Source organism: Rattus rattus, chromosome 5 (genome assembly GCF_011064425.1).
Source record: "Rattus rattus isolate New Zealand chromosome 5, Rrattus_CSIRO_v1, whole genome shotgun sequence".
NCBI lineage: Eukaryota > Metazoa > Chordata > Mammalia > Rodentia > Muridae > Rattus > Rattus rattus.
Window position 1 is genome coordinate 66,597,012 of NC_046158.1, and position 20,968 is coordinate 66,617,979.

Genomic DNA, 20,968 nt, shown 5'->3' on the forward strand with positions numbered 1-20,968 from the left:
ACTGCTCACAAAGGGAAATTCATTTTCTCCAATGGAGTCTTCTCAGGTATACACACTGACTTAGGTGGTGAACACAAGGAAACTCAATGTGCTTTTGGAGGATTTTTTTCTTGGGTGGTGGGGGGGTCTCATAATACTTTGGCTGGGCTCACCCTTCCTTTCACCCTTCCACCCTTCCACCCTTCCTTCCTTCCTTCATTTAAATCTTGCAGCATGCAGGTCTTTTGCATATATATTATAGTCTTGGTTCTGTGCTTTATGGGACTTCCATGTGTGTGAATGTATGTGCTTATATGTGTTTCTTGGGCTTTTTCCTCCTGTTCATTAGTTCTGTCCAGTTCAGGAATTTTTTCTTCCTCTTTTTTTGTAGATGTCTGTATTCTAGTGAGACAGAGAAAGAAAGGCTGTGGGCTTGACTGGGTGGAAAGTAGGGAGAATCTAGAAGGAATTGGGGAATGGAGAGCTGTGATCAGAATATACAGTATTAAAAATATTACAAAGTACTAAGTCTAGATTTTGGTTAAATAATGTATAAACAACAGTCCAAGACATGAGTGGATTAGGTTGGACACTGTACAATGATCTCCCCCTCCCCTGATGACCTAGCCACCAAACCTACCAAGCTACCCTATTCCATGAAGCTGATACTAGCTGGGTTGGGGAAAGCAACACTAAAAACCAAGGCACCATATGACCTAAGGAGCATCTCTGTGGAATGCTCTGACAGAGCCTGTGGGCTGCATGGCCCGGTCCTGTATGCAGCCTTTCCAGGCCAGCTCTGGACTTCCCTTTAAATTCCAGTCCCAGCTCCAGTGAGGGCAGCTGTGCCTTTGCTATGACTGCCTCTTGCCTCAACACTCACTTCCCACCCAGGTCCCAAGCCTTTCCTTATCAGCTGTTAGTGAGGACACCAGCTCTAAAGCCCCCAAGGCCAGCTTTTTGTCTCCAGAACACAGGAGAAGCTGGGTTCATTCACATTGGTGACTCAGTTGTGCCCAGCTGTCACCTCTAGGAAACCAACCATCTTTGGCTTCTCTGAGCTAAGTGTTTCCAGAACTCTCACAACCCAGTCCCAAAGCCAAAGAGAAGGGGCCTTTTCTGGGATGACTGGCACAGTGCATGTTCCCTGCACCTCACCTTTCTGTACAAGTCCCACAGGCGGTAGTAGAAGAGGCGGCAGGAGAGGCAGCCAAAGCGCAGGTAGGGGCTGAGGCCTGTGGGGCTGGCCAGCAAGGAATTGGCATTCATCCGAGGTCTCTCATAGTTGGCAACCCAGGCCTGCAGAAGAGAGGTAACACAAGGTCAGGCCTAGGTGTTGACCTTCATCTATGGTCAAAAAACAAAACCCAAAGAAAGGCCCTAAAGCCAGGCTGGGAGCACCGTGTGCATTCTCCTCTCCTGCCTGACTCTAGGAAGGAGAAATGGCCATGTTCTTGTCTTGACTTCGATGACTATGACTGACTTATTTAGTTCCCCAGCTACTTAGCTATTAAATAAGAGCATTCCCTGTCTCTGGAGAGTAACTGAAGTAGGAAAGAACACTGAGAACACAGAACAAACTCTGTACTAACCTAGGTGGGAAGACATATAACAGTATTCCCAGCTCAGGCACCAGAAGCCCGAGGCTGCCACTGCAACAGGGTCTCCGCATCACTGCTAAACAGCCAGGAACACAGCGAACTCTCAATCCATTTCCAAAGACCAACAGAGGTGCTCACTTCTGGGGCCTCTTGTCTTTCATTATTGGTCTTGTTTTCCTCTTCCACAGTTCTGGCACATTGTTCTGCTTCTCAGAGACATCACTCCGAGGAGGATGCTCACTAGACTATAACAATACTCTGAATATCAACTATGCTAACATCTACAAATAGGGTAACTAGGTTCAAAATACTCCTGTGACTCCCTTGGGGTCAGGGCCCTGGTGGGGGTCTCACTTTAGGCTCCAGGCTCCATGCTACCATTTCTGTCCTTGACGCCTTTCCTTCCTGCCCACCTCCCTATCTGACTTCAGTTGTCCTTCCTGTGGCAAGCAGGCAAGAGCAGTCTATGAAAAACCTTACCCTTCCTCAGCGGTTGGGGATAAGTCCTCAATATTCAGGCACTCAATATCATTGAGAAGCTTTCCCCTCCCCTTCTTCCTCTCTGAATGAACGTGAGGACACAGCCGAGCCAAAGTATGGTAGAGAAGGATTTTATTGTGGATATGAGAGAAAGTTCACCCAGAGGCATCTAGAAGAGTCCAGGCTGAACAGGGCCATGGGAGGAGAAGGGAGGGCAGGGGGAGAGCAAGAGAAGAGGAGAGGACAAGTGGACCAAGAAAGGAGCTGAAGACCAAGAGGCCAAGAGAGAACACAGCCGAAATGGCTAGACTATATTGACTATAGCTGAGGGCAGGGAAGCTCAGCCCTGGAGCTGGCAGGTTTAGGGTGGGGGCAGAGTGAAAAGTGCTGGGAGGAGCCACGGGTATTGAGTAAGTTGTCCCAGGTTTCTTTGGGGCCTGACACTCTCCTCTAACAAGTTCCATGCCAGGAATATGAAATAATGATCTCATTTCTTCTACACTACAAAACAAACAAATGACCAACAAGATGAAGGGCTTGTGATAGCCAGTGGGACTCTCACACTAGGTCCTCTCCTCCACAGCCAACCTGTCTACCCCATCCTCTCACCTCCTCCACTTTCCAGCCATCTGCCTAAGCCTTGCTTGCACTGCACTGACCCCAGGCACTGCTGTCCTTGGATGCTGGGTGCTCTCCCTAGCATCACAGCTGCTCACTCCCCAGGTCTGTCTCCAATCCACAGATCTCTCTGGACCACTCATGTGCTCCACCTGGCCAGCTGCTAGTCGCTCTAAGTCAATGGCTCTCACAACCTGTGGGACAACCTTCACAGGGCTCACATATCAGATATTTACATTATGATTCATAACAGTAGCAAAGTTACAGTTATAGAGAAACAAAATAATTTCACAGTTGGGGGTCAGCACAGCATGGGATTAAAGGGTCACAACAAGGTTGAGGCTGTCTGCCCTAGGTTCTCTGTAAGTTCCATCTCTTCTCCACCCCTCCAGGGTTCCAGCCCCGGGCTCTGTCCCTGCCCCTCGGCCATCTTTCTGCAGGCACTCTTCTAGTGCACAGCTGCAGCCCAGCTGGTTCCCCTGCACGTGGAACTTGCTCAGTTCCGTAAGATGACTCCTGTGCTGACTCTTCCCAGAGAAGGCAACTCTATCCACCTCACTGCCATCACCCTTCCCCTTCACCATGTCCTCAATGTTCCACAAAACATTCTCTGATGTCCTGTCCTTCCACGACTGCTAAGATAAAATCTAGACTGGACTGTGAAGACAGCCTCTTCAGTGCACTGTCTGCACAGGGAATGGGGTGCTTAGGCTGCTCAGAGGACTAAGAAGGACATACAACTCAGAAGCAGGACACCTCTCTCACCTTTCGGACCACAGTTCCTCAAACCAATAGCCGTTTCGAGCCTTGGCAGATGTGGTTCTCTCTGCTTCTCTCCCCTGTACTTTCTCTCGGCTGCTTAAGTGTCACTCAACAGACACTGGGTACTTCTGCCAGCACATCTCCTTGCTCCCCTGACTCCTACTCCTGCGGTTTCCACCTTTATAAAACATTTTCTTCTTTTTCACATGTGTGCAGGTGTGGAGTCCAGGGGAGACACTGGGTGTCCTCCTCTACTGTTTTCTCACTCATTTCCTTGAGCCAAACACCCAGAACTTGGAGCTCATTTGTGTGGTTTTTGGGGGAGGGGTAGGTTGGTGGTTAGACCGCCCGAGCAACCTTCCCTGTAACAAGTTGCAGGTGTGTGAGATCACAACTGGTGTTCTTTTTCCTTTTTTGGCAAAAGCTAATTTTCCATCTACATTAAACCACACAACTGTGTCTGTGGGCGCCAGGATCTGAACTCAGTCCTGCTTGTGAAATAAACAAATACTTCTACCCCTAAGCCGTCTCTCCAGGCCCCTTTTTTTTTTTTTTTTTTTTTAATCTTAAATGAAACGCAGACAGAGACTCACACAAATGTGTAGCTTCATAGATTCTTCAAATTCTGGAAACAGGACCTTGCTAGTCACCCGGTCTGTGCTCAATCTCCTCCCTCCCCTCCGGTGACAACAACCTCAGCTTTTATAGTTATTACTTCCTCCATTTTTGAGATGTTTACATTTTTCTGCTTTTGCAAAGTGTGTTTGGAGCAACTTTATTTTTCCACAACTATTCTTGGATTTCTACATACCTGCTTGTCCCCTCTACTACCCAAATGTGCACCCTCAGCTCTACAGCTGAGTCTTAGCAAAGTTTCTTCTAAGCATATAATATATATTTATACACACACACACACACACACACACACACACACACACACACACACACACACACCCTCTGGCACCTCTTCCTTTTCCTTTTGATTTTTCTGTGGAAGGACACAGGGACTGCACTTGTGTGGTGCCTGCATACTCATGTCCAGTTTGACACACCCCTGTCTTAAGCATTACCTGTAAGTTGGCTGGTACCAGAGACTGGCCTGAACCTGGGTGTGATCCTTTATGAATTCTACAGTAAGGGACATATGAGACTTGACTGTCTCTGAGGTGGCCACAGTCATTACACCTGTGTCATCCTTGAGTCTGCAAATCATGGTCGCTCCAATTCTACTATCCTTTTTTTTTTTTTTTCATTTAATAATCAGAATACTGGAGCTGGAGAGATGGCTCAGCATTAAACAGTCACTTAACTATTCTTTCATCCCACCCAGAATCTCTCTTCTGGATTCTGTAGGCTCCAGGCACACATGTGTTACATATATAGATGTTGGCAAACAGACATATAGAATTAAAATAAGTAAATCTTATTTGAAGACTCAGAATGTCAATACATGCCTAGCAGTGGTGGCAGATGCCTTTAATCCCAGCACTCTGGAGACAGAGGCAGGAGGATCTCTATGAGTTCAAAGCCAGCCTGGTCTACAGAGTGAGTTCCAGGACAGGTAGGAATAAACAGAGAAATCTTGTCTTGCAGGGATGGGGTGGTGGGGTGGGGTGGGGTGGGGTGGGATATCAGTACAGGATCCCAGAGGTAAAGGGCATATAATATAATCTGCCTCCCTTTTTGGTAAGAGCACCAAGTGTTTTAATGGAGCACCTTCTCTACTCTCAGTTCTAGTGGGCAAGGAAGATCCATGCCTACATTCTGACTCTAGAAGTGGGCTCAGATGCCAATGTGGTCATGGAAAACAGTCCATCCCTGGCCACAGTGACCCAGCCAGGGAAGGGCATAGGACTCAAGCCAAGCCAATGAAAACATTTCTTTGGACTTTTACTGACGCTTTTGAAAAAGAGGCATGCCCCTTGCTCTGGTTAGCTATACAGACAGAAGACAGATAGGCTATGCCGACTACTTCACCACTGCTAAGGGAAGCAGAGTCCCTTGAGAGTGGACTTGCAGAGTAGAGCGAAGTCAGGGCATGAGGGTACCTACTGCAACACTTTTGGGGCACTGGGATCTTGCTATGCCCCAAAGCCTTTAGACTTCTGGTTACATTGGTTTGAAAACCTCTCCCTTTCAAAGGGCAACTGAAGTACAACACTTGATTGATAATTAATCCTGATGCTCTCTGCTCCTGCAACCCTGACCTGCTGCTTTCCTAACCCTTAGGCTACCTGTAACTAAACAGAAAGTGCTTCTCCATGTCTGTCCTGACCATCAGTCTTTCTAGCTCCTACAACATTCTGATGATATAAACTGCTGCTCCCTTCAGGTTTGAAGAACCAAAGAAGGTTCATTTCTTCCATCCAAAACCTCTCGTTCAACCCCCAGTGAGTGGAGGATGGGGTGGCATCCAGGGGTGTGTGGAAAATGGGTTCCTGGTTTGGTGATTTGAGGGGCAGTCCCCTACAAATACTGTTAAGGTATCACTGAGAACTGGTGTAGCTCTATCTCCTCATGAGTCCTGCCCCTCCTATCACTGCCTTTGTCACTCCATCCCTACTTCTGACCAAACATCTCTCTCCAGCCTACAAATCATTGGGTGGTGACAGCGTTTTTTTTTTTTTTTCCTTTCATCTGGTGCTAGGATGCAATGATGGTTTTGAGCATGGCTGCAGAACAGTCTACCATCAAGCCTTGTGCAGAGCCCTTGGTGGACACATGAAGCTGTCCCTCATAGCTTTTGATGTGGTCACAGGAAGCTGGTCTCTCACAGCTACTGACTCTCGACCTTATCTTTTATTGGAGGAACTTGTTTTAGCCTCACCTGAGAGAACCATCTGGATGGGAATATTAAGTCTGCTGAGCTGAGGGAGGTTGAGGCTGTCACCATAGCCTCAAATGCTGGCTGGCCCCTCCTGAGGCTGGGAAAGCATTTTCCTTAGCAGGCTACCTTGGGCCCTTGATCTATTACTATTACCTAGCTGCAGGCAAAATACCTTGTCACTTGAGTGGGGACAGAAAAAGCTGTGCTTTTAAGGGACAGACTACAGAGAGACTACAGGGTCAGGGAGTTTGGAAGCAGGAGTCCTCAAGTCTGTGGAATCTGCTCTGATTCTCTGGTCATGAGGGGTCAGGACCACAGACATTGTGGAATAGTGCCTCTGGGCCTTAGCCTCTTTCTCCCTCTTGCTGACTCCCACTGCACAGAAGGTCGGCCATTTGCTCTCTGGGTCAAAGCAAATGGAAAATAAAGTCATGGAGGAAACAAAAAAAAAAAAAAAAAAAAAAAAAAAAGACAGGAGGGGCCATCTGACCCCAATAACTGACCCAATGGGTTTTACCAACTCAACAGTGGTATTGCTTCCTTTGAGACAGTTTCACTCTATAGCCCACTCTGGCCTGGAACTTAAAGCAATCCTTCTGCCTTAGCCCTCTTCAATGCTGGGATTACAGGCATCATCAAGTCTGGTTGGATGACTGTTTAGTAAGCAAAAGCTATCCACAGAAAAAAGTTAATCTGGTGCTAACTGTGTGATCACGTGGAACTGTGCCTCCCTACACTGCTAACCAATGGTGTGACCTCAGGCAGGTTACTCAACCTCTCTAAGCCTAGCTAGGTTTGTGATCTGTCAGATGGGGAGCCTAATACCTGCCTGCTGGACAGATGAAGGGAGGTAATACAATCAGGCACTGAAGCCAGCAGCCAGCACAGGGATAGACTCCTAACTGGGAGCTGCTGTTAGTCTTGCCATTAGGAAGTTTTTAGTTTTCAACCACTCAGAGATAAGAGACTCTAAGGGACATGAATCTGACCTACATCCCCTGCTGGGCACCTACAGTTCAGAAACAGGGCCATACCTTTCGTTCCAAGTGCTTATCCAGGCGGGCCAGAGCTTCTGTCTCTCCTCCTTGCCAAACAGCTGGGCCAAGTCCTTCTGTGGGGAATCCTACAAAGGAACAGTAGGCTGTAGCATTGTAGGTCAGGTCACCTCAGAAACAGCTCAGTAAACACAATTATAAAAATCATAATTTCCACTATTCAGACTGATCTGTTCTTTAAATGGAACCCCAGACCTTGGACTTGGTTCTATGAGGACTGAGAAAACCCTAAAAGTGAAGAAGGCTAGCTTTATTCAGACCAGAAGATGGTCTGAGCAAGAGGAGGGAGGCAGGAAGGTGGACTGGATACCCAAAGACAGGATTAGTTATCCTAGTGAAAAAGCCCACTGACCAGCACGGGACAGTGCCTCTACTGTTGGAGAGAGGGAACTACACAAAGAGGCTCCAGCTAGAAACAGCAGCCTGGCAGGGCACAGGCAGTTCACAGGTCATGGGGGTGGGTGGGTGGATAACAGCAATCTTTTCTGGTTTTTCTTTTCCCTTTTAAGACAAGGTCTCATGTAGTCCAGGCTGGCCTGTTTCTCCTGACTCTGTCTCCCAGTTCAGAGATTACAGGCATGTGCCACTAGGCCAGTATTTTCTAACTTTTGACAAGGAAACAGGAAGGCCACATTCCCCACAGGAAGCAGCTGCCTGTGTGGTGTGCTGCAGGACATACTCACCCAGTTCCTCTAAGGAAGGCACGCCATAGGTGTCATCATGGTTCTCCTGGATCTCAGCTCTGCAGTTCTCCATATGCTGGCTGCTCACAGCCCCCACTGGCTTCTTGGGCAGCTCCATACGGCTGATGAGAGCCTGAAAGCGCTTGTAGGTAAGGGGTGGTTTCTGCCCATTCAGTTCGATGATTCTGGGGAGCCCAAAGCACATCTGAAGTCATTCCTGAGGCCCTTTATTTTGGGGTCCCTGAGCACCCAAAAAAGAGCCCAAGTCTCAAGAAGCTCTGAGGGTCGCTTCTCCTCATCACCTCACTGTCCCACCCCTGAGTAGAAAGGGGGGCGCAGGGGAGGCTGCATCTCCATTTTACCGAGAGGGAAAATGAAGCCCAGAGAGCTGGAACAGGAGCCTCAGGTTATGGAGCAAGGCAGGGTCAGAGCTGGGACTCAATTCCAGGTTCCCTGGTGTCCACGTAGAGCCGCCTAGAGACAGAGACTGACCGTATCTCTCTAATCAGACAAAAAAATCCCCCATGGGCCTCTGGGCACCTATTTGACCACACAGGGCTTCTCTCTACCCCATTTCAAGCCTCTGAGGGATGTAACATACTCCTTTCTTGGAGGACCACTGTCCTGTTAGCCCTGTTCACCAGAGCAGAGAGGGCTAGTGCTCCCTAAGTCAGGATCTGGGGTTATGGTAAACAGCAACAGCATAAAAGTGCTGCAGTGTGCCAAGTACTGTTCACAAACGAGAAGGGAGGGCATGGGGGCCGAAGAGGAGGGCTCACGGCTCCCGCAAGGATAAATGAATGGTTTGTAGCCAGATTCCTGGGCTCTTGCTGGCCGAGAAGGAGCTTATGCAAGGCCTGCCTGTCCGGGTGAGTTCATTTCCCTCCCGGTTTGCTCTCCCTGTGCTGCCCCCATTAGCCCAGATAGGAGCTGGCTGCTGCCTCTGCAGTCCCTTCTCTCTTCTGGCACGTGGCAGGGGAAGGGCTCCACACCAAGCCTCTCCTCTTGAGGACTTGGCTCACGTGCATGGCTGTGTGACCCAGCCTCCTGGCAGCCAGCCCTTGGTTGGGGAGGAGGGCAGGGAGCAGCAGCAGCTACAGAAGGGTGACATCTCCAGTAGGGAAGGGAAAATAGAAGCACAGAGGCTTGCCATTGGGGAAGGAGGCTCTGCTGTAGTTGCCAGCACCCTGCAGGGGTCTCTAGAGCCCTCAAACAGTATCAGAATGCATGGCCCGGAAACCCAGATAGGCAGAGCAGACCCGGGAATCATTCTAGGAGTAGAAACTAGGTCTGAGAGAACAGAGGCCTGCTGGGAGGAGTGACAGATGGGGTCTGCCAAGGTTATGATTCTGTAGTTTGGGAGCACAATGGGGGTGGGGAGCTCAATGAGCCAATGACAGGTCTATGAAGACTTGTGTAGATACAGATCCTCCCTGCTTCCACAACTTGGGCCTATGCAAGCCTCTTTGTTATCTAAACTAGGTAACCTCTTGGTGATTTTTTTTAGCCCCCAACTCTGGCCCATGATTGTCCAGTTTTTAGAAAATACCAAACCTCATGAGCCAGTTAGCCCTCTTGCTGAACTGGTCCAAGTCACTTAGGAGGATCCCAATTCACCAATCCTCAGCAAGGGCAACCTTACCGAGAGCCCCCATGTCTTACCTGTCTAAGTCATAAAGGGTGTGAGAGTTCTCAGTCACCACCTCCACACCCGCCTCCTTGGCCATCTTCATAATGGCTGCATCCCGTTCTTTCCCAAAGGGTTCGGAGTCATATTCAAAGGTCAAGCGGGTCACCCCCCATTCCTGTGTGGAGATAATCTGTTATGCTTGGCTCAAGAAGAGAGACCCCGGCACTCAGCTTCTCTCTGAGAGTGAGCAGGGCTAATCTTGAGCTAGGTTAGAATAGCTACAGAACAAAGAAAGGGCCTTGGACAATAGTTTAAATTGGAAAGCAAAGAGCCCAAGGCTCAGGAAGTGTGGAGCTGGCAGCCAGGAGGGTGAGGCCATGGACCCTGCTGTGGTGGAGTCAAAAGAAAGGCCCTGTGCATTCACTGTGGCCTTGAGGTAGGAGAATGAGGCTATAAATACAATGTTCCAGGGGAGCCCCGAGCCCACAGAGAAGCACTGACTCACAGTCAAAATGGGGTACAGGGGGTGGGGGGGCAGTCTGACACACACACTCCCGCCTGCTCTGCAGCTTTTCCCAGGCCTCCTCAGACTCTACAAACTTGTGGCCTAGTTTTCCTGGCAGACTTGTGCTATGTAAAGTGTCTTAATGGTTTCCACAGCAACACTCCCTAGGCCAGAAGCAAACCGAGCTAATGGCTGTCAGAGCTGGAGAAGGAGGAGCTATTCTGAGTCCAGAGAAAACAAACTGGAGGGGCTGCAGGTTGTGAAAAGGGAATTTTTTTTTTTCTGAGCTTTTAGTCACTTCGGGTAGGAATAACCCAGTCTCCTAGCAACACTAGGAGAAAGTGGACCTGGTGAAAGCTATCTAGACAAGCCATAGAAAGCCCTATAGCATGGAACTAGCAAGAAGGAAACAATCTAACCAGCCTCTGGTCATAGTCCCTTAAAGCTTTGAGCCACTGGTCACTATCCTAACTCAGGCCTGCCCAGGGGAATGAGTCCTTACCAGGGTGAATATCCAGCTCATCTAAGTCTGAATATACTAAATATTTACTTAGCCCTTACGATGCTAAGTGGTTTACAGAGATGACATCACTACATACTCATAGAACCCTGTGAACAAGAAGATTCTCATTAACTGACAGTGCTCAGTCCTTCAGGATGATTCTCCTGTGCCTTGTCCTATTTCTACCACGGTGCTTGTCACAGGCAGTGAAGCTGCCCATTACTGCCTGTTTTGCCCATCATTGTGTGAACTCAGAGTAGAAATCATGCTGGATTGTACAGGTATCACTAGGTATCACTAGGCCTTATCAGTCAGCATGGGGCCTGACAGCTGGTAGAAGCTCAGTAAATACATAATGAGTGATTCAATGAACAACGAATGGATCTTTATTTCTGAGCTATAGACCATTTAGCCTCTGAGCTCCTGGGAGAGAGGAGCAATGTGGAGGGATAGAAAAGACAAAATATTTTCTTTTTTTTTCTACCACTGAGCTAAATCCCTAACCCCGACAAAATATTTTCTATTACCATTGTCTTGGTTTTATTGTGCTGGGGACGGGATCAGGGCCTCATACACATCAGGCAAGTGCTCTACCACTGAGCCATAGCCACAGCCTAACAAATGCATGTACAGGGTTTGCCAGGCAAACACAAAGCTCTATGTCAGAGAGCCCAAGACAACTTCCTGGCCAGGGGTGCATGCTAGCTTCTTTACCTATAAACCTGGGATGGCAGAACCAACCCACCACTCGGGGCTACTAGGGGTGGGTGTTAACATATGGTAGCAGTTGGACTATGACCCAGTCAGCTCTTGGAGAATGCTAATAACTAGTGTTCATAGGTGTGTACAGAATAATGGGGGTTGGGGTGGGAAGACACAATATGAAGCTATTTTCTTTGACATTAGATTTTTCATATAGAACTTGGAGTGCTACTGAGGATGAAGGAGAATGGTCTAGAATGTTCTATGCATGAGAACTTTTGCCTCTGCCTGGGCCTTAAAACATGCATTTTAAAGAGGCAGGAGAAAATGGGCTTGCGTCCAGTATGGCGCCAGAAAAAAGATTTTATTAATTGCTTACTGCAGGGAAACAGGGATGGCTCCCTCAAATGCCTGACTGACTTTTTCCCTAATAAGCAGAGCAAGTTGAGGTGGGCAGCACCCCTTGTTAGACAGGAAACCCCACCCTCAAAGTCTTGGCAGGAACAAGCTCTAATAAACATACTGGCTGGAACCACAGAAGCATAAGGAAGCCAGCGGCAGCAGGGTGGAAGGACTCACCACCCTTCGTGTCTGGGCTGAGTTGGGATCTTTCCAACACAACACTGATTTTACAGTTTTCCCTTAACAGTTTCCACCCTGCTGGCAAATTCACCAGCAGTCTCTGCTTCTGACCTCCCTAGCAGCCATTTTAGTGGCTAGACAGGCACCAGTATTTCCATTTTGCCAGCCAGAATAGCATTTCACTCCATGGGAAGAAGCCAAGCAACAGAAGCTCCCTCTCAGCCCTTCATGCTCACCTTGAAAAGCCTTGGGAACACATCAGCTGGCTGACCCCGGACTACAAACAGACGGGAATTCAGCTTTCTTAAGCTTGTGTCCAGATCTTCTAGAGACTGCAGTAGGAACCTGCGGATTCCACAAAGACCTTGTTATTAACATGGGTAGGGGCTAGGGTAGAGGTGGTAAGCAATCTCAATCTCTCTCTCTCTCTCTCTCTCTCTCTCTCTCTCTCTCTCTCTCTCTCACACACACACACACACACACACACACACACACACACACACAAATTCTTCCTTAACAAAGCCACTATTCATGCCAAACAAGTTGGTATGGTGTGCACAGAGCTGGAGGCCTAGCCTGAGCTCAGCCGAGGAGTGATGGGGTTAGCCTCCTGCTTATTAGCTAGCTGTGTGATATGAGGCAGTAACTTAACCTCTTTAATTGCTTTCTCATCTATGCCATGGAATTAACAGTAGAGCCTATAGACTTGCTAAGATGTTAGTTACCTCATGAAATTGCTAAGAAATCAAATCAGATAATGCAAGGAAAACCTCAGACACAGAGCATAGGCACAGAACTCGCATCCTCACTGTGAGCTGATCTTGGTGCTGTTTTATATGTCTGTTAAATATTAAAGCCACAACCACAGGCTGAGCCATCTCTGAAGGTTCACTTTCCATGCCTCTCTGTGTCCCACAGTCCCTTGGGCAGCAAGCACAGTGTTACTTGTATAGCTATTGATGTAGTTCAAAATCCCAGTGACAAATGGGTACAGAGTGAAATATCCTCTCTTGCCTTCCCAAGGCAACCATGGTCATCAGTTTGACTATGGATTTATTCTAATTCGTAAGTACTTTCATAATTTGACTCCCTCAACACATTTTGAAGGAAACGGAACTATCCCCTTTTTGCAGACAAAAAAATCTGACAAGAGAGGTTAGGGAATTTAGCAAAGCAGATAGCTATTAGGTGACTGAGCTGGCATAGTGGCCCAGGCAGACCAGACTCTAAAAGCCATGTTTTTGTTTTTGTTTTTGTTTTTCTAGTGATCCATTTCTAAACACTTTAGTCAAGGGCTGAGAGTCTCCTGAGCCTGGAACACAAGCCTCGTCCAGACAGTTCTTCCATATGCCTATCTTCCTCCTCAGGACCCCAGCCTGAACAGGCTGAGTTTCTCATGTCATGGTCCCTCTGCAGAACCTGCTGTAGATCCCTGACTACTGGAGGCTTACAGAAGCCTTGAGGGTGCCAACCAGAACTAGGCCCTGCCTACAGCCTCTGACGTACATGAAATGACATAATCCCATGTCCAAAGCTGCAGACCCACATTCCAGCAGGAGCCCAGCCCAGAGCATCACTGAGTTAAAGAACACATAGGCTTACCCAAGGGGTTGAGACAGGAGACTGACAGCCTAAAGGTTGCTTTGTGGCTCCTCAAGTTCCCCTGCAGTGAAATTTCCAATTTAGAAAACCTGACACCCTTTGAAGGCTAAACCTGTTTACATTTGAATTGCAAGCCTGTTTAAATTGGTCTTGGGCGGGGGCACTTTGCTGGCCGCCCCTAACACACATACAAAATAAAAATAAAGACTGAGGGGGCAGATAGCCTCAGCCACCTGAAACAGGAGGCTCCGCCAGGCACAATTCCACACCTCAGGGCAGAGGTCCTTCCCATCAGAAGATCCCAATGTGTCCAGCCATACACAACTCAACATACCTGAGAACTTCGATCTGCAGTTACCAAGGCTGAATGCACAGGAAATATAGATTCTAGAGTATGTTGCAAACTGTTTTCTATACAACTTTATTTTTAGAACTCATTTACTAAAAGGAGAGCTTTCAGCAGCATCTCTATAGCAAAGATGAATACCCTTGTCTTCTCTGGCAGGAAGCAGAAGGAAAAGTCTATAGCTAGAATAAAACAACGGTGCAATTCACAACAGCAACAGCTACATTTACCAAGCACTCTCTGAGCAAGGTTCTATCCCACTTGCTTTGCATATATTATTTATCAGACAACTCTGTCCCTGGATGTCCCCATTTTACAGATGAAGAAACTAGCATCAAAGATTAAGTAATTTCTCCAACATAACATACCTAGTAGCTGGCCAGAACTAGGAGTCTACAGCTCAGTGTTCGCTCTCAGCTACCAGGCTCCTGGGCCTCAGCAGTGAGCACACCCACCGCTCTGAGCAATACACACTTGAGGTAGGTGGTACTGCCTAGGGTTCAGCTCTTAGAGAGTACTTGAGCTTAATTAAAGGCTACCATCTTTTCTGTAGATCTGTGCTTCCCAAAGTGTGGTGAGACTCAGCAGCCCTAGCTGTGCATGACCAGGAACTTTCTAGAACACACATACTTTCTTGGGCTCCATCCTAGACTGCCACAATCAGAATTTGCCCAGGAATTCCCTTGTTCATGAAAACTGAAGAAGAACCACTGTGTCACACACTTCACCTTGACTTCAATATCGGTACACTGTACACTTTTGTTTCAACTTTGCTTCTACTAGGTTCTACTGAGCCCCATCAGACTCAGGCTGTTAAGAAATATTTACCTAGTTGGGTGGCGGTGGCCTTTAATCCCAGCCCTTAGGAGGCAGAGGCAGGCAGATCTCTATGAGTTGGAGGCCAGCATGGTCTACAGAGTGAGTTTCAGGACAGACTACAGTGAAACCCTCTCTCAAGCTCTAACCACCACCATCACCACCACCCCAAAAAAAAGGAAATGCTGAACTTTTTCCACCATCCATCCTCCCCAAGATGAACTCAGAACTGCTTCCCAGGAGGCAATAGGAAGGAGAGAGGGAGAGCCCTCGGTAGTTTCCAGCGCCCAGCCAGCCACAGACAGGGAAGCCACTGACAAGATATCGCCTCTTGTACCTGCCAGGTGATAGCTCTGCAAAGCACCAAGGAACTGGAGCAAGCTGCACCCTGAGAGTGCCCACCCGGCAGGCCGAGGCTGCCTTAACTGGGGAGAACCGGCCTTTCCCTCTGGGCTTTCTTTGAACCCTCCTCTGCACCTGCTCACTGCTCACGCACTGGAAGGCGTGATGCTGGGGCTGATCTTCACCCTTGCTCCAAGTGAAGATCACAGGGCTAAAATACAGAGCACACCCCTTGAAGGAGCAGTCACAGCCCCTACAGGTTCTGTCAGAGCTCCCCCTTTTGAATAGTCCTTCCGCCAGAATCACGTAAGTCCTCTGGGGCCAGAGCAGACAGAACTGGAGAAAACCAAATTGAGATTTCCAAAAAACACAGGGAAAATTATCATCAACAACTCCAGGAAGCGATCTCTTCAGAACAAGTGAGTTCCATATGTCCACTCAGAGAGATCTTCTCTGGGGATAGTAATGACTGTGTTAAGAAACACTTGGTTTATCTGTTAATAGAGTGGAAGGTGAGAGTGGGTGGGTAGGGTAGTGAATTCTTCCTGTCCAGACGTCCTTGACCAAATTCTTCTGCTTCAAGCAAGCTTATCTAACCATAACAATATTATAAGCTGGCAAACTGGTAACAAGATATTAATAGATAGAAATTCACTTCCAAGAAATTAAGAGTTTAAGCCCCACTAAAAGGAATAATCTAATCCCACAGTCTGTAGCAGAGGCTCATATAAATAAAAATGTTTTTTTTTTTCTTTTGCAGGGTGCTTAATTTTAAACAATTTGATCAAAGTTTTTACCCCTGTTGGGCAAATGGAAATGTGCTCTTGGCTTACAGAACAGTGAGGCCTCTTGCTGGAGTTACAGTGTGAATAGCTCAATAGCTCAAGGAACACAAATCTCTCCACTAGCAACTACAGATCCCACCTCCTCTTTGTGGCCTCCCGGTTCCCAGGCCACCCTCTTTGATGGTCCAGCTGTTCAGCTGCGTTCAGCTCCTAAATGACAAGAGTCCCCGTCCTATATCATTGGCTAATTTCTGAGAGAAATGACTAAGAGAGAAGACACATCTACTAAGTCCCTCTGCTCTGGAAGCTCCTGAAAGAGATGCAGCACAGAGCCAGGGACAAAATAATTTCAACAGAGTAGGAGGAGAATCCTGGCTGACATCTAAGCTGTGACAGAGAGAAGGTAATTAAAACTGGATGGAGTCTGACCCATTTTTAAAATCTAGAAGCCATTCACAGCTGCCTTTTGTTTTGGTTTGTGCCTGCAGAACCTCCTTTCTAGATACAGCATATTTGGGAAGGGAAGGACAGAGGAAAATGGCGAAGGATGCTAGGAAAACATCCCTGGGAGCCACAGAGCTAGTGGCGGTCCACAGACTTCCTATTATCACTAAGGCAATGAGTATGACAACCTTATCCGATGCCCACCCACACACACACACACACACACACTTCTTCTTGGTTGCCTTTCTCTTTAACTAACGCTGTGGCTATTTTAATCTGATTCCATCTTCAGGGAGGGAGTCAGTGTGACAGAGGTGACAGATTCAGATCTCCCACTTCTGCCAGATGGCCCCACCCTTCTAGAGAGACAGTTCAGTGTAGGCTGCTGAAGCAGTAGGGGGCAGGGCTGTTAATACTGCAGCCCCATTCCCTTAGACTACTCCCAAGTTCCAGAAGCAGCGCCGGAAGATAACACATACTGCAGTCATGCAGAAGGCAGCTGACAGGAGGGGTGGGGGCACGGGACTCCTCGATTCCAACCCTGTGCACCACATAGCATAGCATTGCTCTCAAACCCTCGGGAGCAAGGACAATGGCCAGGCTGCTGTGGCGTGCCTCCTGCCAGGCTCAGGAGCAGTCACCACATTCGATCTGTTTTGTGTTATTTCACCTTGTTCTCCTAAATGCCAAAGCTAATTAGACTTCCGGTCAATGCACTGAAGCAACACACACCCTGGGTTGCCTGGCTCTCTGTAGTTCATTAGTGCAGTACTCCTGAAGCTTGGCTGAAGTAACACCCCTCCCCCACCAAAAAAAGGCAACCCAGACCAGAGCAATTGGATCAGAAACGGGGGAGGGAGCCCAGGAAGCTTTCAAGGATCCTTAAGTGATTTCAATGTGAGGCAAATAATAAAAACACATCTGTAGTTTTTGCCTCCCTCCCCCCCAACACACACACATGCCCATCTTATTTGGTTCATGGTGTTTAGGCCTCCTCCATTTATTTTTACTTGTCTTCCTCTGCTCAGATGCAGTCTCTGGAGGCTGTGCGTGCATACCTGAGCCCCGATGGTTCAATGCCATGCCCAGCAGCAGCCTACCAGCTCCAACCCCCGAAATCACCTCTTGGCATCTGCATCCCCACATGATTTGAGATGTCTGTCGCCCAAGCATCTGAGCTGCCTTGTCCCTTTTCTGCTTCATTGTCTTGAAAAAGTGCAACTACAAAAGGGTGACCCACAAAACCCCATAAAACCAAGTTCTTAGTATAGTGGAGTTCAATCAACTTTGTGAAGGAAAAAAAAGGCTCTTTTATCTCCACTACCACAAAGGAGTAGGCAGTCATAGACAGCACTCCCCCAATCCCAGTAAAAAAAGAAACATCTTCATGACAACATAACAAATAAGACTGAGATTCTATTGACTTCGTCCACATTGGCACACTGCCAAAAGGAAGGGGAGGGCAAAGTCTGAGGCCTGGTTTAATGTCCACAGTAGAGATGGTCATTCCCTGGTGTTTGTCAAATCTAACCTCCTATCTATGGAAACTGGAGCGAGGCAGAGTAATAGCACAGCCTGAAAACAGTGTGGGCTGGCTCTCCACTGTGTAAATGGGGCAGGCAGGGGCATTTAATAGATGTTCTACTAGGAATACTTGCTCTCCTAGCAGGGCAAACCCCTCTTGGAGAGGAAAGAATGGATGCTGAAAGCCACTGTCTCCTGGGAGCTACTCTGCTCATCTGTGCAACAAGGCCATAAGCAAACATCTCTCTAACAATGCAAACAAACCAAGCTACTGTAGGAGGCATTTAAAGAGTGATGGGTACATGATGTATCAAAACTTTTTTGTTTCTGAATACTGGTTACAGAGAAAATACATCAGCTACCAATTTATTAATCGTGTCACAGAATGCTGGGAAAGGGCTCAACCTCCTGGGAGTTATAAGGGGTTCTTGATATTGTGGTTTTGTTGTTCCTTACCCTTACATCAGCTCCTAAAAGTCTCATCTGTAATGGTCCAATTGTTCTCAAAAAATTATTTCATGATAACAGGAGGAAAGGCTGACGAGTGGTGCAACCCTCTTTGAATATCTTTCTAGCAAAGTTACAATACAGAAGGGATCCTCTCAGATGGGTTAAGGGCACCTCCTAGATAAACCCACCTTCCAGCCTGGAACCGTATGGTGAAAGAGAACCTGCAAGTCGTCCTCTTAACTCTACACACTGCCATGTCATGTATGTCCTTTCCCAATAAATGTTTAAAAAAAAATTAATGAGTTAAGAACACAAAGTGCCACTACCCGATGATGCCCTTGCGGTCTTTTTAATACTGGCTAATGCTAAGCTAGATTCCCTAATCACCACCACCGCTGTCTGTGAAGAAAGGTTATCCGCGATGGGAAAAAGGGGGGTGGGGAGAGTCAAACCCGAGGCTTAGGGAAGCCCTTGGGGGTGGGGTTCGGCGAGGGGCTCCTGCTCTTGAACGCTTTTGTCCCCTCCTACAGCACACCCCTAAAAGCCCAGTCCCATTCTGCCAGGGACTGGCTGCAGGTCAACTTCGCGTTTCTGACGAGAGTCTCGTCAGCATAGAGGGGTCGTGACCTCTGTTCCCCAGGCCGCCCCGGAGTTCAGAGCGGGCCACACAGGGCAAAAATGCTGTGTCAGTAGCTGCAGGCTGGAGTTCCTGGGCCCGGGGGAGTCCGCTCAATGTTACCACCACGCAGGATAGGGTCCCCTTACCTCCATCGGTTGATGCCCACTGACGAGGAGGCCGCGAACCACGGGTCGAGGATGTAGACGCAGCGCACACAGCGCGCCCCGCGCACGGCAGCTAACAGCGCGGGGTTGTCGTGGAGCCGTAGTCCTTTGCGGAACCAGTGCACGGAGGACGCGCCGTCCGCGCCCATCGACTGCGCGGGGACCGTCGCTGCCACCACAGCAGCCGCCGCCATCGCCGCCCGGACTGGGTCTTGGTCTGCTGCTCCGCCCCTGGCCACACCGTCGGTCCCGCCCAGTGCCCGCCCAGCGGCCTATGATGCAGCCTCTCCCTGTCATAGCTCCACCCCAAGGAGCCTGAATCGTCTCTGTGATTGGGTGACACCGGGTGTGTCCCTCCCTCTGTTCCATTGGTCGGCAGCGCCGCCGCAGGCCCCGCCCCCTCACGTTCCCACCATGTGTGGTCCGGGCTTGGTAGCCACCGGTCGGTGACGCAGGATGGCGCTGTGCCCGCCCCGCGTGGGCTGAGTCTGGAGGGACCCCGGATCTCCTACGCATTTCGCGTCTCCTACGCAAATAGGGATTGCGGTGACTCCGGCCGGTGGCTGACAGATCTGTCACCAGGCCCTTTCTTGCAGTACGTTGTACTGTTCATATTCGAGGCTGGCTGAGCGGTGATTGCCTTACACAAACTGTCCTATTTTCTATTTTCATCCCGGTTACGTTCATTCCACAAACACGAATAAAACAGATGCTTGTTAGTCTTATTCTGCAGATGAAGTAAGCTTAGGGCACTCCAGTTTGAATGGCTTGCGCAATACCATGAACCCAGTAAGATTCCGCTCTGAATCTTCCATTTTCAAAGCTTCTGCTTTTAACCCACTTCCTCGAAAAGAATCTTGGCATTTGCATGCAGAAAGGCATAAGGATGAAGGAGAAGCCCTTGTATGCGGCAGAAGTGGGTTTGGGAGAAAGGGTAAAGGTTCCAGAGGATGTGGGTTGACACAGTCATTATGTCCTCAGATGAATTTATTTCTTTTACGTTCTGTTTAGTAGACAGTGCCGTTATTTTGCACAAAACTCTGAACTGGATTTCATGTGGGAATCAGAAATGTGCAGGGTAATATTCTCTTATGTCTCCATTGGAAACCCTTTGATTCTTTGGAGATTCTAGCACAGGGCTTGCCCACGCTGTACATGGGCTAAGATGGGCTAGTTGGGATGGAGGGCTGGCGCTATCAAGCAGAGAACTGTTTCAATTTGTCCTTGTGTTGATCCTATGTGTAGACCCTTCCCCATCTTGGGAATGAGCAATGAAAGAATCTCGAATTTAACCAGCAAGTTAATAGCATTAATTGGCACCACTCTCTGACTACAGAGTCATTACAATCCTCTCATTTCCAGGGCTTTGGACATGCTGTTCCCTCACATAAATCACATGCCCCAGCCCACACCCTTGAACCTCCTGTTTTCCCTTTGACAGCTATCATTTCCAGTTTCCTGGGCCCAAGCTACAGGGGCTCATTTCATTTGGTTCTCCTCCTCCCCTCCTCCCCTCCTCCCTCCTCCTCCCCCCTCCTCCTCCTCCTCCTCCCCTCCTCCCCTCCCTCCCTCCTCCTCTTCCTCCTCCCCTCCCCCTCCTCTTCTTCTTCTATCTCTGGTCTTAGCACACAGTACTGGGATTTCTTAGCTATTGTATGTCAGATCCATCAGATTCTAAGCCCTGGCATGCAGGGGCCTTGGCAACAGTCAGTTACATTTCCCAGGTCTAGCTCAGTACTTGGCACTGAAGGATCACATGAATCAAACATAAGAAGCTCAAACTGGCCAGAGCCTTAATGTCTATCACAGTCTCTGCCTGACTCTCTCCTTTGAGCCTCCTCTGCAAGTACTTGTTGAGTGAACCGATGTTTCCCTTTACTTTTCTTTAAACATTTTTTTTCATTATTTTTAATCTCATGTCTGGGTACAAGTGTGTGCCCATGAAGGCAT

General features: G+C 48.4%; 1 protein-coding gene across 1 annotated transcript in view; it reads right to left on the reverse strand.

Annotated features, from left to right (window-relative positions):
• Window positions 1–19,219, reverse strand: part of Cry2 (cryptochrome circadian regulator 2) — a 28,525-nt gene extending 9,306 nt beyond the window's left edge. Inside the window, exons 1-6 of the mRNA XM_032903745.1 lie at window positions 19,001–19,219; window positions 12,163–12,271; window positions 9,668–9,810; window positions 8,006–8,190; window positions 7,302–7,390; window positions 1,138–1,278 (exon numbers count right to left, since the gene is read on the reverse strand). Of these exons, the coding sequence (XP_032759636.1) occupies window positions 1,138–1,278; window positions 7,302–7,390; window positions 8,006–8,190; window positions 9,668–9,810; window positions 12,163–12,271; window positions 19,001–19,212 (879 nt within the window). The 5' untranslated portion in view covers window positions 19,213–19,219. The remainder of the gene's footprint in view (window positions 1–1,137; window positions 1,279–7,301; window positions 7,391–8,005; window positions 8,191–9,667; window positions 9,811–12,162; window positions 12,272–19,000) is intronic.
• Window positions 19,220–20,968: the final 1,749 nt, after the last annotated feature.